General features: G+C 45.2%; 1 protein-coding gene across 2 annotated transcripts in view; it reads right to left on the reverse strand.

The window, feature by feature from the left end:
- The window catches only part of LOC117806332 (peroxidasin), a 64,785-nt gene that overhangs the window by 6,829 nt on the left and 44,028 nt on the right, over positions 1–13,928 (reverse strand). For both annotated transcript variants that reach the window (XM_034675225.1, XM_034675226.1), the window contains 6 exons: positions 12,387–12,495; positions 7,268–7,425; positions 2,535–3,541; positions 1,851–2,347; positions 1,502–1,636; positions 1,170–1,378 (listed from right to left, as the gene is read on the reverse strand). In XM_034675225.1, the coding sequence (XP_034531116.1) occupies positions 1,170–1,378; positions 1,502–1,636; positions 1,851–2,347; positions 2,535–3,541; positions 7,268–7,425; positions 12,387–12,495 (2,115 nt within the window). The remainder of the gene's footprint in view (positions 1–1,169; positions 1,379–1,501; positions 1,637–1,850; positions 2,348–2,534; positions 3,542–7,267; positions 7,426–12,386; positions 12,496–13,928) is intronic.

The raw sequence follows: 13,928 nt of genomic DNA on the forward strand, positions 1-13,928 counted from the left end.
AAGTTATCATTATTATAATTTCCCTCACAAACGGTGCAAATACTTAATTGTTTCATTGAGGGATCATTATTTCAATTTTTGGTGTGTGTTGATTTTGGCGCCCCCTGTGGACAAAGTGATATCTGCCCTGGTAGTGTATTTCTTAAGCTGTTTCGTCAGGCTTTTAAAGGACTCGAATATTGTAAGAGTAGATATTATTAACTTTATAATGCTTTATTCATACAAAGTGTCATTAATGAAATTCCAGAGACATTTTCTCGTTACATCTCAGATCTTTCCTCCAACAGTCACTCTAACCTGCTGCTTTATTAAAACAGCGAGGGGTTCCTCTTCATTCATCTTCTCTTCACTCTGTCAGCTGCACATGGGGCTGTGAAGCTGAAACATGCAGGGCTTAATTCAAAAATACCATCGCTTCCCCCACAATTAACCAGCGCGCCGAGTAAAACACAACACTGGCAATGTGAGGAATGTAGGGGAGGAGGAGGTTTGCTGTTTTATCGGAGCATCCATCCAGCAGAGTAACGACGGTGAGATATTTCATGTGTTCAAAGTTCGCAGAGGTTTAATTCACTCAGTCAACAACAAGAAAGAAAGAAGGGTGACATCAATCCATGCACCACTTTTCTGGAGTCTAACCTCATTTTGATCTTGAAACAATATTTATTATTCTTCCAGATTTCACACTCAGTCATCCAAATTTCCGCTGAGTGACATCTATGTGAGGTGAATCATGCAGACAGGAGTGCTGTCAGGTAAATTGCAGCCTTGTTCTTTTCAAAGAGGGGATGTTCTAAATTGCAGCTTGTAACAGGAGATTAAGGGGAAGCCAGGCTGCCCTCAAGGAAGATGCTATCAGAGGGAACAAAGAGCGCAGATATTCAGAGGCTCTAATTTCACTCTGGAGCCCCGATACGGAACAATTGATGGGGACGTTGCTGCAACTTGCTGTGTTGTTTGAAGCCACTGTGACGGGTTTTAGCTGAGTGTTGTGAAAAGACAAGGTGATGCAACATGCCGCTGTCCAAACTGCTTTAAAATGTGCTGCTGGCATCACATTTCAACTGAGTACATGTTGTCTTTGCACGATTTTCAATGAAATGTAGAAACCATCAACATTTCACTGTAACCTCAGGCAATGATTAAACACACGACTCGTCAGCCCTCACCTTCACAGCAGTCCTGCCACATCCGCAGGTCGATCTGCGGGACGTCATCGCAGCTCCTGTAGCCGTGAGGCAGCTCGGCCACAGAGAAGACGTCGCCCTGGATGCGCGTGATGTTGTCCCCGTTGTCGCATAGAACCCGGGTCAGAGAGGCCTGCTTCAACTGGGTCAGCTGTGCCGGAGTGAACACTCCGGGGTTCTCGTACCAGAACCTGAACAGGAACGACAGAAGGGGGGTGACGAAATAAATTCAGTTTCAGTGACTGACTGGAGGTATCCTTTGTTGGTCTTTGCATGTGAATGCTGAGGTCAGTGATGTTGTGATCTTTCTGTACCTGTCTCCGTCCCTCAGGCGCCTGAACTGAGACGCCAGCAAACACATGAGGGTCGGCCCCAGTCTGCTGCCAGGGACCAGGTCTTCAGCCATCAGTGCAGGAAACAGGTCGACGTTCAGAGGAGTCCCGTACAGCCTGCAACAGAGAGACAAAGGGTCAGGCACTCTTAATCAAAGACATATATTGGCATCAACCTTTCCTGAATGATGCACAAGAAATTAACTGTCAAGGTAAGACTCTTTGTCTGGAAATTAAGAGACTATGCTGTCATTAAATAGCCAAATACATTTCCAAAGCCAGGTTTTGGATAATTCATGAATAAGAGACGTCATCTTCAGTTCATAATCACCTCTGCAGTTTCTCTCTGACGTCCGGATTCTTGATTTCATTCCTCAGGTCTTCAAACGTCTGAGCTGTAGACAGGTTACAGAAGGTCCTGTAGTCATTGTACGGTGGTATCCCGTGATCCCGCCCCCTCTGGATATTCATAGCAGCCAAGTCCAGAGCCACTGCGTGGGCCATGGAGAACAGCCTCTCCGTCAGCTCTGTGTTGAGCAGCTGTGTGGACACACGCATTTTACCCGCGACTCCAAAGAGCCCACGGATCAGCGGGTCGATGCCGCCCTCGTTGACGATGCGGAACGGGGAGAAGAAGGCGCGGTGCAGAGAGATGTGACCCTGCGGGATGGGCTGGAAGTCCTCGTCCAGCCTGTACAGGATCGGGTTGATGAGGGTGTGACCGAAGCGGAAAGCGGCGGTTGCGAAGGCGTTGAGGATGCCGGCGTTGATATTGGGGTTGTAACCTGCGTATGTTCCCATTATCTTCATGCCAGCTTCACCCAGGATCTAGAGGAGAGAGGAAACGACTGGGATGAGTATATTAAGAGCATGTTGAGATCATGAGATTACTGTTTTGTTTAACTTGTTTTTAATTTAACAAAATAAAAGCCTGGTTCAGTTCCTTTCCTTTTGGAACAGAGCATTTGACCCCCTGATCTCAAAGAGGTGATTCATCTGAGGTCAGAGCTCTTACCTTTGGCAACCAGTGGCTGTAGGTGATGTGCTGCATCTGCGCCCCCACGATCTTCCTGGCCTCGTGGTAGATGGTGTCCCCGTCCCAGTGTGGGTTCAGCCTCAACAGCTCAGTAGCGATGCGGTTGTGTTCTCTGAACCACACCGTGTGCATAGCGGTCAGCCCGAGCTGCTCGTTCGCACGGTGATCTCCAGCCAGGAAACAAGGGATAGGACTCTCGTTTTCATCTCTCATGCACTCTGTTGGCGGGCCGGTGGCAAACGGCAGGAGAGGCTTCCCTGTGCGCTGGATGATGCCCTGCCGCAGCAGACCCCTTTGGCTGGCTAAGTCCCGGATCTCCTCGGACTCGTGTCGTGAGCTGCCGTAAACGTTTGAAGCGTCGATGTACGAGGTGAGCTGGTTGATCTGCTCTCTTGGATACACGCTGTTCATGAGAAGGGAAGTCATCCCGCTGCCGCAGACAGGGCTGGATCGGACGAAGAACATGCAGCGGGCGCCACTCCGCAGCTGCCGGGCGTCATTTGGGGGGAACTGGATTGGGAAGCACGGCGGGTCGTTGGTGCAGACCTGAGTACACAGCTGACCGTCAGAGAAACGAGACTGGCTGAGGGCAGCCACCGTAGAGTCCAAGTCGTGGTCTAGAAACTGACCCCACTGCATCAGCATGTGAGTGTAGCGGTCGTCGGGAGTGATGGTCTCTGTGCCGATCATGGTGGTGGACACCAGCCGGGGAAGAGGGAGCCTGAACCCGTTTTGCGGCCGCTCTGACGCTCCTCTGGGCAGATTGAAGCCGTTATCATAGACGGACTTCAGGAGTCGTTCAAAGGCGGTGAGCGAGGCGCCCCACATGGGGTGCTGCAGGTTGTTGCAGGTCCCGTCGTGGCTCCGGTACTTCTGATGGAAGCAAATGTCAGAGCAGTTGTTGAAGCGGCGATGGGCCGTGCAGCCGGACAGGTTGGCGATCACTTCCAGGAAGTGAGGGGAGACCAGGTCGTTGTAGCGAAACGCTGCGGGAGAGAAAGAGGTGAGGTCAGATTTTCAAAACAGGTTCAGGGTTATTTTTGAAGGACTAACATTTAAAAGCATGAAGTTAAACGTGACAATCAAGGAAAAGATTTTTGTTTTTGCTTAAAACAGCTTTTAGGAGGCATAGAGCTACGAGGGAGGAGAACTGGTCTAAGAAGATGGAGGTTTATGGAGAGGAGATAGAAGCCGTGTCTCTCCTCTCTCATCATGGGCAACGTGAGATCTCTGGATAATAACATGGATGAGCTAACAGGACTAGTCAGGAGTCAGACAGAGTTTCAGGAATGTAGCATGGTGTGCTTCACGAAAACGTGGCTGCATCAGGATATTCCCGACCACGATGTCTCCTTTGACGGCTTCCAGACTGTCCGGGCAGACCGGGATAGCACCGAGAGCGCTGTGGGCCTCCAACCATATTATCTGCACAGGGAGATCTCACATGTCATACTGGTAGCTGTTTACATTCCCCCTCTGCCAACCCGACTACGGCATCCAACGTTCTCAGACTCCAGACAGACCACCAGAGTCCCCTCTTCCTGATCTCCGGGGACTTCAACCATGTATCTATTTTCTGCATATCTTATTATTGTATTTGTATAAATTATTGTGTATAGAGCAACTGCAATGACTGGGCTAAATAAAGTATTTCTGATTCTGATTTACAGTCATCATTCAGGAGACCGGAGATGTTACCATTTCTGTATTTTGGTGCAGCTTGTATTAAATCATCTTTGGAAAAACATCAATCAAGTAAGATATGAGGCAACAAAGAGTCATAAACATGTATCAAACATCCTGAACTGCTGCTGGCTCTTAGAGGAGAGAAGAAGTGTCTCTCCTGAGGGCACAGTTTGCAGAGTTTCACCGACCTGCCCTGACTCGCTCTGATATGTGAGAGCTCCTGTGTTAAAGCTCCAACAGGCAGCACATCAGTGTGTGTCTCTATGTGTGTGTGTGTGCTGTGGTGTCATGGTTATGCATGGGAACAAGCATTAAGTGCGTGTGGCCAACCTCAGTGAGTGTTAGCTGAGACTTCCTGTCTAAAGGCATCACCTGCTGGCAACGTCTCACACGCTCCCACAGAGCTCCCGTTGTGGGTGAGTCCTCTGTGGGTTTGTATGTGAGAGGAAAGGGAAACTGTGGTGTTATTCTCTCAGATGAAACAGAAATACAATAAAAGCTGGTTTCTGCTGACAGGGAGAAATCTCTGTTTGCTTGGTTTGGGGCCAGTGCAACAATGAACACTTGGTTGTTGTCTTAGTAATGAAAACACTGTCTCTCTCTCTCTGCCTCGCTCTCTCTTTGTTCTTGTTTCACAGAGCTCCATTTGTCTCCTCTCAACCCTTACTTTCACCTGGATGGAATATATTATTACCCCTCTTTTATTCCTCCATAAATCTGCTCTTATCCTTTGATTCAGGCATTTTTTTCCAGAGCTCCACATATGAGACAGACTCTGTTCACAACCTGCCAATTTCACCTTTGTGCTGTTCTATTAAACCGAGAACTTTCCCGCACAATCAGGCCAAGTACACATCGCTCCAGTTTTCTTCCCCGGTCTGCAGAACATCCTTCAATGCATACGAGAGCGCAACAAAATCTGATCCTTTATGCATCTACACAACCAAAACAACAACTCTCTTAAAGCATGCATGATTGAGACAATCTGTAAAGCAACACAAACAATCCTTAGATTTGTCCCCGCGCCTCACAGTGACTGTGGTGTGACACAGAGCTCATAAAACTGTTTACAGCCCTCCTCGTCAACTGCTCCATGATTACGTCTCCACGCCTCGGGTCATGCTTAAGAGAAAATGGCATACAGATGGAGCCGTCGTCCTAACGCCAAATGTTATACCGCGGTAATTCATGGAGGGGCTGAGCGCTGACTTACTGGCTGAATGAGACTCAGCTTAGGAAACTTCTGACTGAATCCAGAGAGAGACTTTGATGACTTTTTATTTGAATATTCCTCAAGAAAATGACATTTCCATCCTCTCATTGGCTGAGCCCGCTTATCCCTGAGGAGGAAAGTGACATTCATCCAAACTACAACAACTACAAACCAAATATACATCCAATGAGAACTGGCCGATTCCAGTCATTTACATGCACATCAGTGCAACCCAAAGATTTGATTGCATAAGGACTTTACTTTGACCCTGAACTGAAGCATTCCCTCCCTGCAGGTTCTTTGAATCCTACTTGAATCGACCTCTTTGAATGCATCATAAGTGCAAATGCGACTCTAGCAGTGGGTTTATTGTGCACAGCCAGATGCCGTAGTGTCCCAGCTGTCACTACAAGTCTCTGTTGTTTCCTTTGTTGTGTGTTTCTCTGTTTGCATGTAGATTGATGTTTGTTTTTAAATGTTTTTATTGATCATTATTGCTGTAGAAGTTTATATGCATGTGAGGCAAAGATTTCCACTAGGGAACATAAAGCGTATCGCACCGCTCCGCACCACATCACATCAGGCTGTATCAGTTTGATATGCTGCAAAATAATGCAGCTGCACGTTGCAACAGTCATCGGCACTTTCGCCTCACAGGAAGAAGGTCTCTGTGTGGAGCTTGCATGTCCTCCACACTTCTCCCTAAAGCCCAAAGACATGCTACTTAGGTCATTTGGTGACTCTAAATTGCCTGTAGGTGTGAGTCTGTTGTATGTTGTATGTCTAGTGCGCTCAGTGACAGGCTGCTCCCTGCCTTTTGTCCAATGCTAGCTCGGATTGGCTCCAGCCCCCTGCAACCCTGAGTGGGATGCATGGAATGGACAATGGATGGATAACTCTAAGGGTTCTGATGTCGGTAATTTGAAGCATCTTCTTTGTACCACATGATGTTGCACAATAAAGCTGCAGGTAACTTAAAGCTTGATTCAAACTTTGCTTGTTAAAGCTCTTGTTCACTTCTCCTCTGAGATGATTCTTTAAATGCAAACTGACGGGAAAAGAAAGCTGGAAATAAAAGCTTGTTAGGATCCTGAGGAAGCTAGTAGTCATGATATCAGGAGTCTTTAACTGAGCTGTGTGCAGAGAGGAACATCATGCTAACTCAAGAAGACAGTAGAAAGAAAGAACACGCTTGCATACTAATGGATTCTTAGAGGTGTAGATTTCTAGCTCAGCCCACCCTCAGTTCAGAGCTGAGGAAGCCTGTCAGAGGGGAGGTGAACATCTTCCAACTAGGATGACAGAGAGCCCTCACACAGCTTGAGGGGAAACTGATGGTCTAGATCATCAGTGATACCAAACAAGATGACGTCTCAGTGACATCAGACGTCTTTACATGCGTGTGCATGTATTAATCATTTCCTCCGGGTGTGAAGTTTTCCACTGGTTGTTCCCCTCGCTCTAAATACGACATTATTAACGACTCTGTTTGCCAAACGCTCCACCTCACAGCACCAGTAAACCGGTGAGCAGACTCCCATGGGCCCTCCAAGGCTGCACACGCCCTCACACACACTGCAGCACTTGGCTGTTCTTCAGTGTCAGAGGAAGCCTGTGAGAACAAGACACTCTCCTTCCTAATGCTCATGCAATATTCATTTTACACTCTGTTTGTTAGTCTAATAAAGTCTGTGCTTCCCACAGCTCACTCTTTATGATGAGTGATGAGGAATAACTTCATTATGTCTGAAGTTTGTTAGATTATGACGAGCATCCTTCATCCAGAGTAAGAGTTGAATGTTTTATGTCTCACCTGTGCCATTCGTGTCCACCATGAGGCCCTGGTTGACGTGGTTCTGGATGAGCAGAAGAGTCTGTTCGAAGATCTCCCCGGCTCGCGCCTGCTCCACGGTGTAAGGATCCCGAGGATACCGGAAAAGAGCAAGCAGCTCTCCAGGGGTACGAGGCTGACTGAAGTGATGAGGGATAGAGAGAGAGAGGGGAGACAGAGGGGAAGAAAAAATGAAGAAGAATAAACATTATGTTTGAGGACATGTGTATATACACAGAGGAAGGAGTGTGGGAATAAAGAGGGCGTGAAAGAATCACATGAAGAGGAAGCAGGAGAAGAGATCCGTTTCACATTGAAGGTTAAATAACATCTTTTTCTTCTTGCTGCAGGGCAGGAACAGCAGGCTGAGCTTTCTCTGGAACTTTCCAGAAAACGTTCCCGCTGCAGCGCCATCCAGTCAGAGAGTTCAAACAAAGAGAAGTCTGAAACATCTCAGACATCTCGACTGATGAGCCGGAGCTCCCTCATCAGGAGCTGAACCACAGCAGCTCACCGCACGACTCTGTGTTGTTCCTACTTTCACTCTCCTGAAGACCACCGACCGGACTGCTCGACTATCACTTCAGACTCCTTTTCAAAATATGTATTCAACTCCTCAACCTCAACCTTTAAAGCTCGGCCAGAGTCGTATTAAATGGTGTGGAAAACCGTAAAACCACTCGCCAGATCCACATGTGCTCCACGGCGTCCAAGAGAAAACACGAAAAAACAATGTGGTCTCATTTTGCAAGAGTATTTAGATTGTGAAATGATCCACATGGAGGCCAGACTACTGATGAACCAGGAGCAGTTAACTTTACATCTTCATATTTATAACACAGACGGATCGTTGCTGTATCTTTAAACCTGGACTCTACTTTCTTTTACCTGTTATGGCTGCAGCAGAATCCCCTGAGCTGAATGCATCCCTGAGAAGTCCAGCTTCAAGTGGTGCATGTTTTTACTGACAGACTTGTCACCAAAGTACTCATGTACTCTTTTAGGTAGAACTCCTGAATCTGTAGTCTGGTAGCTTTAAAGAGGATAATGTCACAACTCTCACAGCTCATGTTTCACCTGCAGACAAACACAATCCCCCGGAACAATCCCAAAAACCCTTTGTTCTGACTTAAGCCTGAGACCACTCCATGCATTTTCTTTTATGTGCAAGCATGATTCATTTTCTACCCAAAACAAATGCAGTCAGCTGTTTCCTGTCTCTGCACTCAGCGCTCTTTAGTTTTGTGACACTGCCTCACTCATCACTGTCTCCTTCAGGGTCAAGAGCTGCTGATAACCCAACGACACAACTTGAATTGATTGCTTTTAAAAATTCCAGTGAATAAAAGCAAACATGAAGCATCGTTATCATTTTTTTTGCTTTTTAAAAAAAATTTAGAATAGTTTTTTTTCATCTTTTTGTAACATAATTAATTTGTTATTTATTTTTTACATTTTTTAAGCTATATTTTTGGTCTTTTTGCCTTTAGTTGATAGGACAGCTGAAGAGAGACAGGAAATATGGGGAGCAGAGAGCGGGAGAAGACATGCAGGAAATTGTAGCGGCAGGGAATCAAACTGGCGACCCCTGCGACGTGGACAGTGGCCCAAATGTATTATTTATTTCAATCAATCAATATTTATTTGTATAGCGCCAAATCACAACAAACGTTATCTCCAGACGCTTTTACAAACAGAGCAGGTCTAGACCACTCTATGTCAAATTATGAACAGAGACCCAACACCAAGACAGGGTAAGACTCAGTCTGACCCCACCTTAATCCATCATGAGCATTGCATCTCGCAGTATTTAGCTAGTTACAGCGGAGAGGACAAACTTCCTTTAACAGGCAGAAACCTCCAGCAGAACCAGACTCATGTTAGACACACATCTGTTGAGACCGTGTTGGGTCTGGAAAGAGGGATAGAGGAGAATAAGAGAGAGAGGGAGTGGTGATAGTGATATTTATTTTATGTGTTTATGTAACTTCATACATTTGCTGAATTTTATGTTCGCATGAAACAGAAAATAGTTTATCTGCTTTAATAAACAAAAAGAAACAAAAAAAGATTGATACATTTATATCATTATTTGTTACATAGATGAGTGACTAAGTTAGATTTTTCCTCCACATTTATTTTCCTTTTTTTATTATTATTTGTATTTGTATTTGTAAGACAGAATTTTGCATGACTTATTTTGTGATTAAGACCTCTCTCGTCCTCTGACAGCTGACAGCATTATTATAACTGGTGTAAAGCTGAGAACTGTGGCTAAGGTGGATTAAATCTCTGTAACCACGATGGTTATTCAGCGGTAAATTATGACTGCCTTGATCTTACTAAGATTTGGTGATAACTTGATAAAGATGGTGACATAGCTGTGGTTTGTTTTGATAATGAAGAGCAGCTGTTTGTAGTCTGACAGTCTGACACCTCGCAGAAACACGGCTGATGTCCCTCATGATAAGAGAGAAAATGCTTTCATCTATCATCTCATTCTGAAGCATGAACGTGTTTCTTTTTTTCAGAGCGGGTTCAAAGACTCGAGTCGGTGCCATCAGCCAAGGTGGAGGCTTCCTGTTAATCTGTGATTGTCATTAAAGAGAGCTGGAAATCCCCTAATCTCCATCTAGGTTACCACACTGTGTTCAATTGTGTCTGTGTGTACATGTGTGTGCATGTGTGGGCAGATTGTGTGTGTGTCTGCATGCCAAGAAAAATACAACTGCTAACCACATCATTCAGCAGGATGGAAACACTTGAGCTGTACTGAAACCACCTACATCTCCGACAGGGGCACAGAGTGCAAGCAGAACTTTACTGGATGAACAAAGACTTCAAGATCCAATCATTCCTTCAGCATCCGGAAAACGCTGATGTTTACACCAGAGAGGCAATCTGCTGCTGCAGAGTGAAATTAAGTTATCAGACTGACTGTCCAAACAGATGTTTGTATTGTCCCCTGAGGCACAGTTTATTCCTGCAGCATTAACATTTGAAAGTTAAAAACTTTACTCCTTGTGCAGCGCATCAGGAGAGTGCAGCAGTATCAGCAGCCCTTCTGAATGGACACAGTCTTTCCCTGCAGGCTCTGACTCAGACCTGGAACATTCAAGTCATGCGCCAAGATAATGTGAGACAAGCTATTTGTACTCAAGCTTTGGCCACATGAGCATGTAGCTCTGGACTCAGGCTGTGCAGGGAAACATTGTTACAATAAGTCTGAATGCAAAAGGACAGACGCACAGCTGCTTCTCTTATCTACGCTTCAAGAGCGTGATACAGCCGAACACAAGATAAGCTGTGCTGCTGTACACAAGAGCAAAAGCATGAACTACAACTTCTACTAATACGTTCCTATATACAGCACCTTTCAGGAGCAGATGTCCTTGGTGCTTTTGCTCTCTCTACAGGAAACACAGCTGCAAGGATCACAAGTCTTCCAGTTCAAATCAGATTAATTTGCAGATCAGCCAATAATAATCGAAAAATAGATATAACTTTTCTACTCCTCACTTAGCCGTGACTGTAGCTGAGCAATTTACAGCAGAAACCAAAATGAATCTCCAAGTATCTGAAGAATGTAATCCATCCTCCTAGTTTTAACTCCAACAGTTAATGCAACACATGTGCACACAGCACACTTTGCAGATATGTGTATATGTTTGCACTGGCTGCTCCTGTAGAGCATTTTGTGAGAGTCAGACGAAACAAGAAGCAGGGAGCGTGCATGTGAGTGTATCCTCGGTCTTGGGACTAAACAACAGCACTGAGTGTCAGAGTTTATGCAACAGGGCTAAGTTTGCAGCAGCAGGATGCAACAGGCTTCAGGATCCAGTTACTTGTGTTAAGTTATTGATTGTTGTCTCCATCGGCCTGCAGATCAAATGTGTTCTGATTCGTGGGGATGATACGTACATAATTTGTTGCACCATAAGGAACCTTGCACAGTCAAGAACAACAAAGCCATTGACACACAGATACAAATCTGACGTGGTTAAGCTCCCACTTATCTGCTCAATGTATTAAAAGCCCAAGATATACTCCTATGAAAGACCTCCCAATATGCATGAACGTGACTGTGAGCTATTAAATTTAAACATCAGTAGAAACCTTGACGGGTAGTTCTGTTGTTTTCTAACATGCAGCCTGACTTTGAAGCGTTTTATTGTGAAAGAGTGATCAGTTCAAACTGTTTTGGAATGACTTCAGCACCCAGATGTGAGATGAGCTTTAACAGCATCAACAAATCCCTGCAGTAAAATAAACACAATAAAAGCAAATGCACTAAAGGTGTTTGCTTGTGGCCCTGACAGGGTGAGGTCGTTTTTTAAAGTGTATTTATTTAAGCAGGATGATGCACATCAGGAGGGGGACAAATTATCGACGTGGCGGTATATTGTCGGCCTGACTTCTGTGACACAACTGCTGCCAAATGTCTTTATAACAATTGGAATATTTATACAGACATCCTTGCCGATTTAACTCACAGAGACACTTCTTCATGACTCCTTAAAGTGGTGCTTTTGACATGAATTAGGGCAACATGAACAGAAGTCAACAAGGGCGAATAGAAGAAGTTGACAGTGAGAGAAAAGAAGCGGAGAGATGCATCAGAAAGGAAGAGGATGCACTCCAGTCTGCAGAGAGTTTCACTACCATGCAACGGGTGGACTATGTGGTCTGCAGAGTCGTGCATGACAATTACTTCACATTTTATGGATGTGGGAAATGCATTCCTATGCGCTACACATCAGTGCATGTGTGGCAGAAGTTTTCCCCATGAGTCACCCAGCGATTTCAACCCTTCATGCACATTTATAAACTTATTGTAAATACACTTCAGTGTAATTTGCACAGCTGCATTTCATACATCGTCTAAATGTAAGCACGCACAAAAACATAAAACAAATCTTAGAATTACTGGACACACGACAAGCACAGAGAAAAACTCTCCGATTATGAAACAGTTTGTGCAGAGACAGATCTTTTCAGTAGTTTTACACTGAAGCCCAGTGAAGTTCAGCCCTTGAAAGACCTGAGTGTGAAGAACCCTCACCCTGTGTTTGCATGTGTGTGTGAGTTTCCCGTATCTCACCCATCAAAGAGTCGTCTCCTGGTTGACTCGATAGCACTGTCCACGGTACGGATGGCCTGCTCGATGGATGTGCTCACAAAGGTGTCCCCCTCTCTGCTGACTGCGGGAACTGTGACCCACGGAGACGGAGGATTAATGTTAGTGAGAAAATAAAAAGCACATTGAAGTCATAAAAACAAAGCTCAGGAAATAAAGCTTGATTCATTAATGGGTTTCTAACTTCTCAAAGATCTGCACTTCAGCCTCCCTCAGGAAGTCGGAGCGAGCACATTTCTGGCACACGCCGTCATCTCAGTGTGCCATCGAAAACAGAGAGATTGTGACGCGAGGGCTGAGGGAGTCCAACAATAACTGAGCACTTTGATACAGCTTATGGTGAAGCAGCTGAGAGCTGAAGTCTGACCTGAGAAATCTCAGCAGGAAACACCAACACACACGAGGAAGAGCTGACAGGAACCTGATCGCTCTGCAGCAGAGTGTGACCGAATCACTGACTGCTCTGGACCGAGAGAGAGAGAGTCGGATACGCTGCAGTGACAGCTAATTACACTCAACATACAAACTACAACACATCTTTATAGCATACTCAGTAAATCTCTGTTTGCATTCTGCACATGCTCAGCTCTGTTGCTTCACCGTCTCCGCTCTGTGACTGGTAAATATTAAGCTCAATGAAAACCAACCTCCTGCAGCATGTTTGCATAATCCTGTTTAAACGGATCAGATACAGCGAGAGCCTTCAGACTGCTTTACAGCTCATAACTTCAGCTTCCATCTTTTCTGTATTAAAGTCGAACACAGTTGTTGATAAGGTCGTTAAACGGGGTTACATGCTGTTAAAAAAAGATAATGCAGGGGCGACAGGAAGCAGCTCACGCTTACTCTCATGACCTTGTTTGAAGTGATCTAAAAGAAAACTTACATAAACTTGAGGTTGTGCAGATTTTAAGATTGCGGCACACTTTGAGATACATACTGGTGATTCTGGTGCTGACAAGCTAGAGTAAGAGCGTTCAAACATTCAGCTTACTAAACACACACGTCTCTAGAGAGGTGTTGTTCTTTCTCTATAACTTTATTTTCGCACTGTACACAGGTCTAACTAAACAATCCATAGGGTGGCTCCAACTCATTCAGAACACAGCAGCTAGAATCCTGACATACACAAGAAAACTTGATCATATCACCCCGGTTCTCAAAACACTTCACTGGCTCCCCGTTCAATACAGAATCACTTTCAAAATCATATCACTAGTCCATAAAGCACTCAGTGGTTCAGCTCCTCAGTACATTTCTGACTTTCTCACAGTGTATAACCCAACCCAGATCCTTAGGTCAGCAGGTGGAAGTCTTTTAAAAGTACCAAGAGTAAAATCAAAGTCTGGTGAAGGGGCCTTCAGCTACTGTGGTCCTTCTCTTTGGAACAGACTGCCTGCTGACCTCAGGTCCATCACTAATGTCTCCACTTTAAAAAAAACAACCTCGCAACATATTTATTTTCTCAAGCGTAGGAATTATACAATGACTGTTGTGACTTTCTGT

The sequence above is a fragment of the Notolabrus celidotus genome, chromosome 22 (genome assembly GCF_009762535.1).
Source record: "Notolabrus celidotus isolate fNotCel1 chromosome 22, fNotCel1.pri, whole genome shotgun sequence".
Lineage (NCBI taxonomy): Eukaryota > Metazoa > Chordata > Actinopteri > Labriformes > Labridae > Notolabrus > Notolabrus celidotus.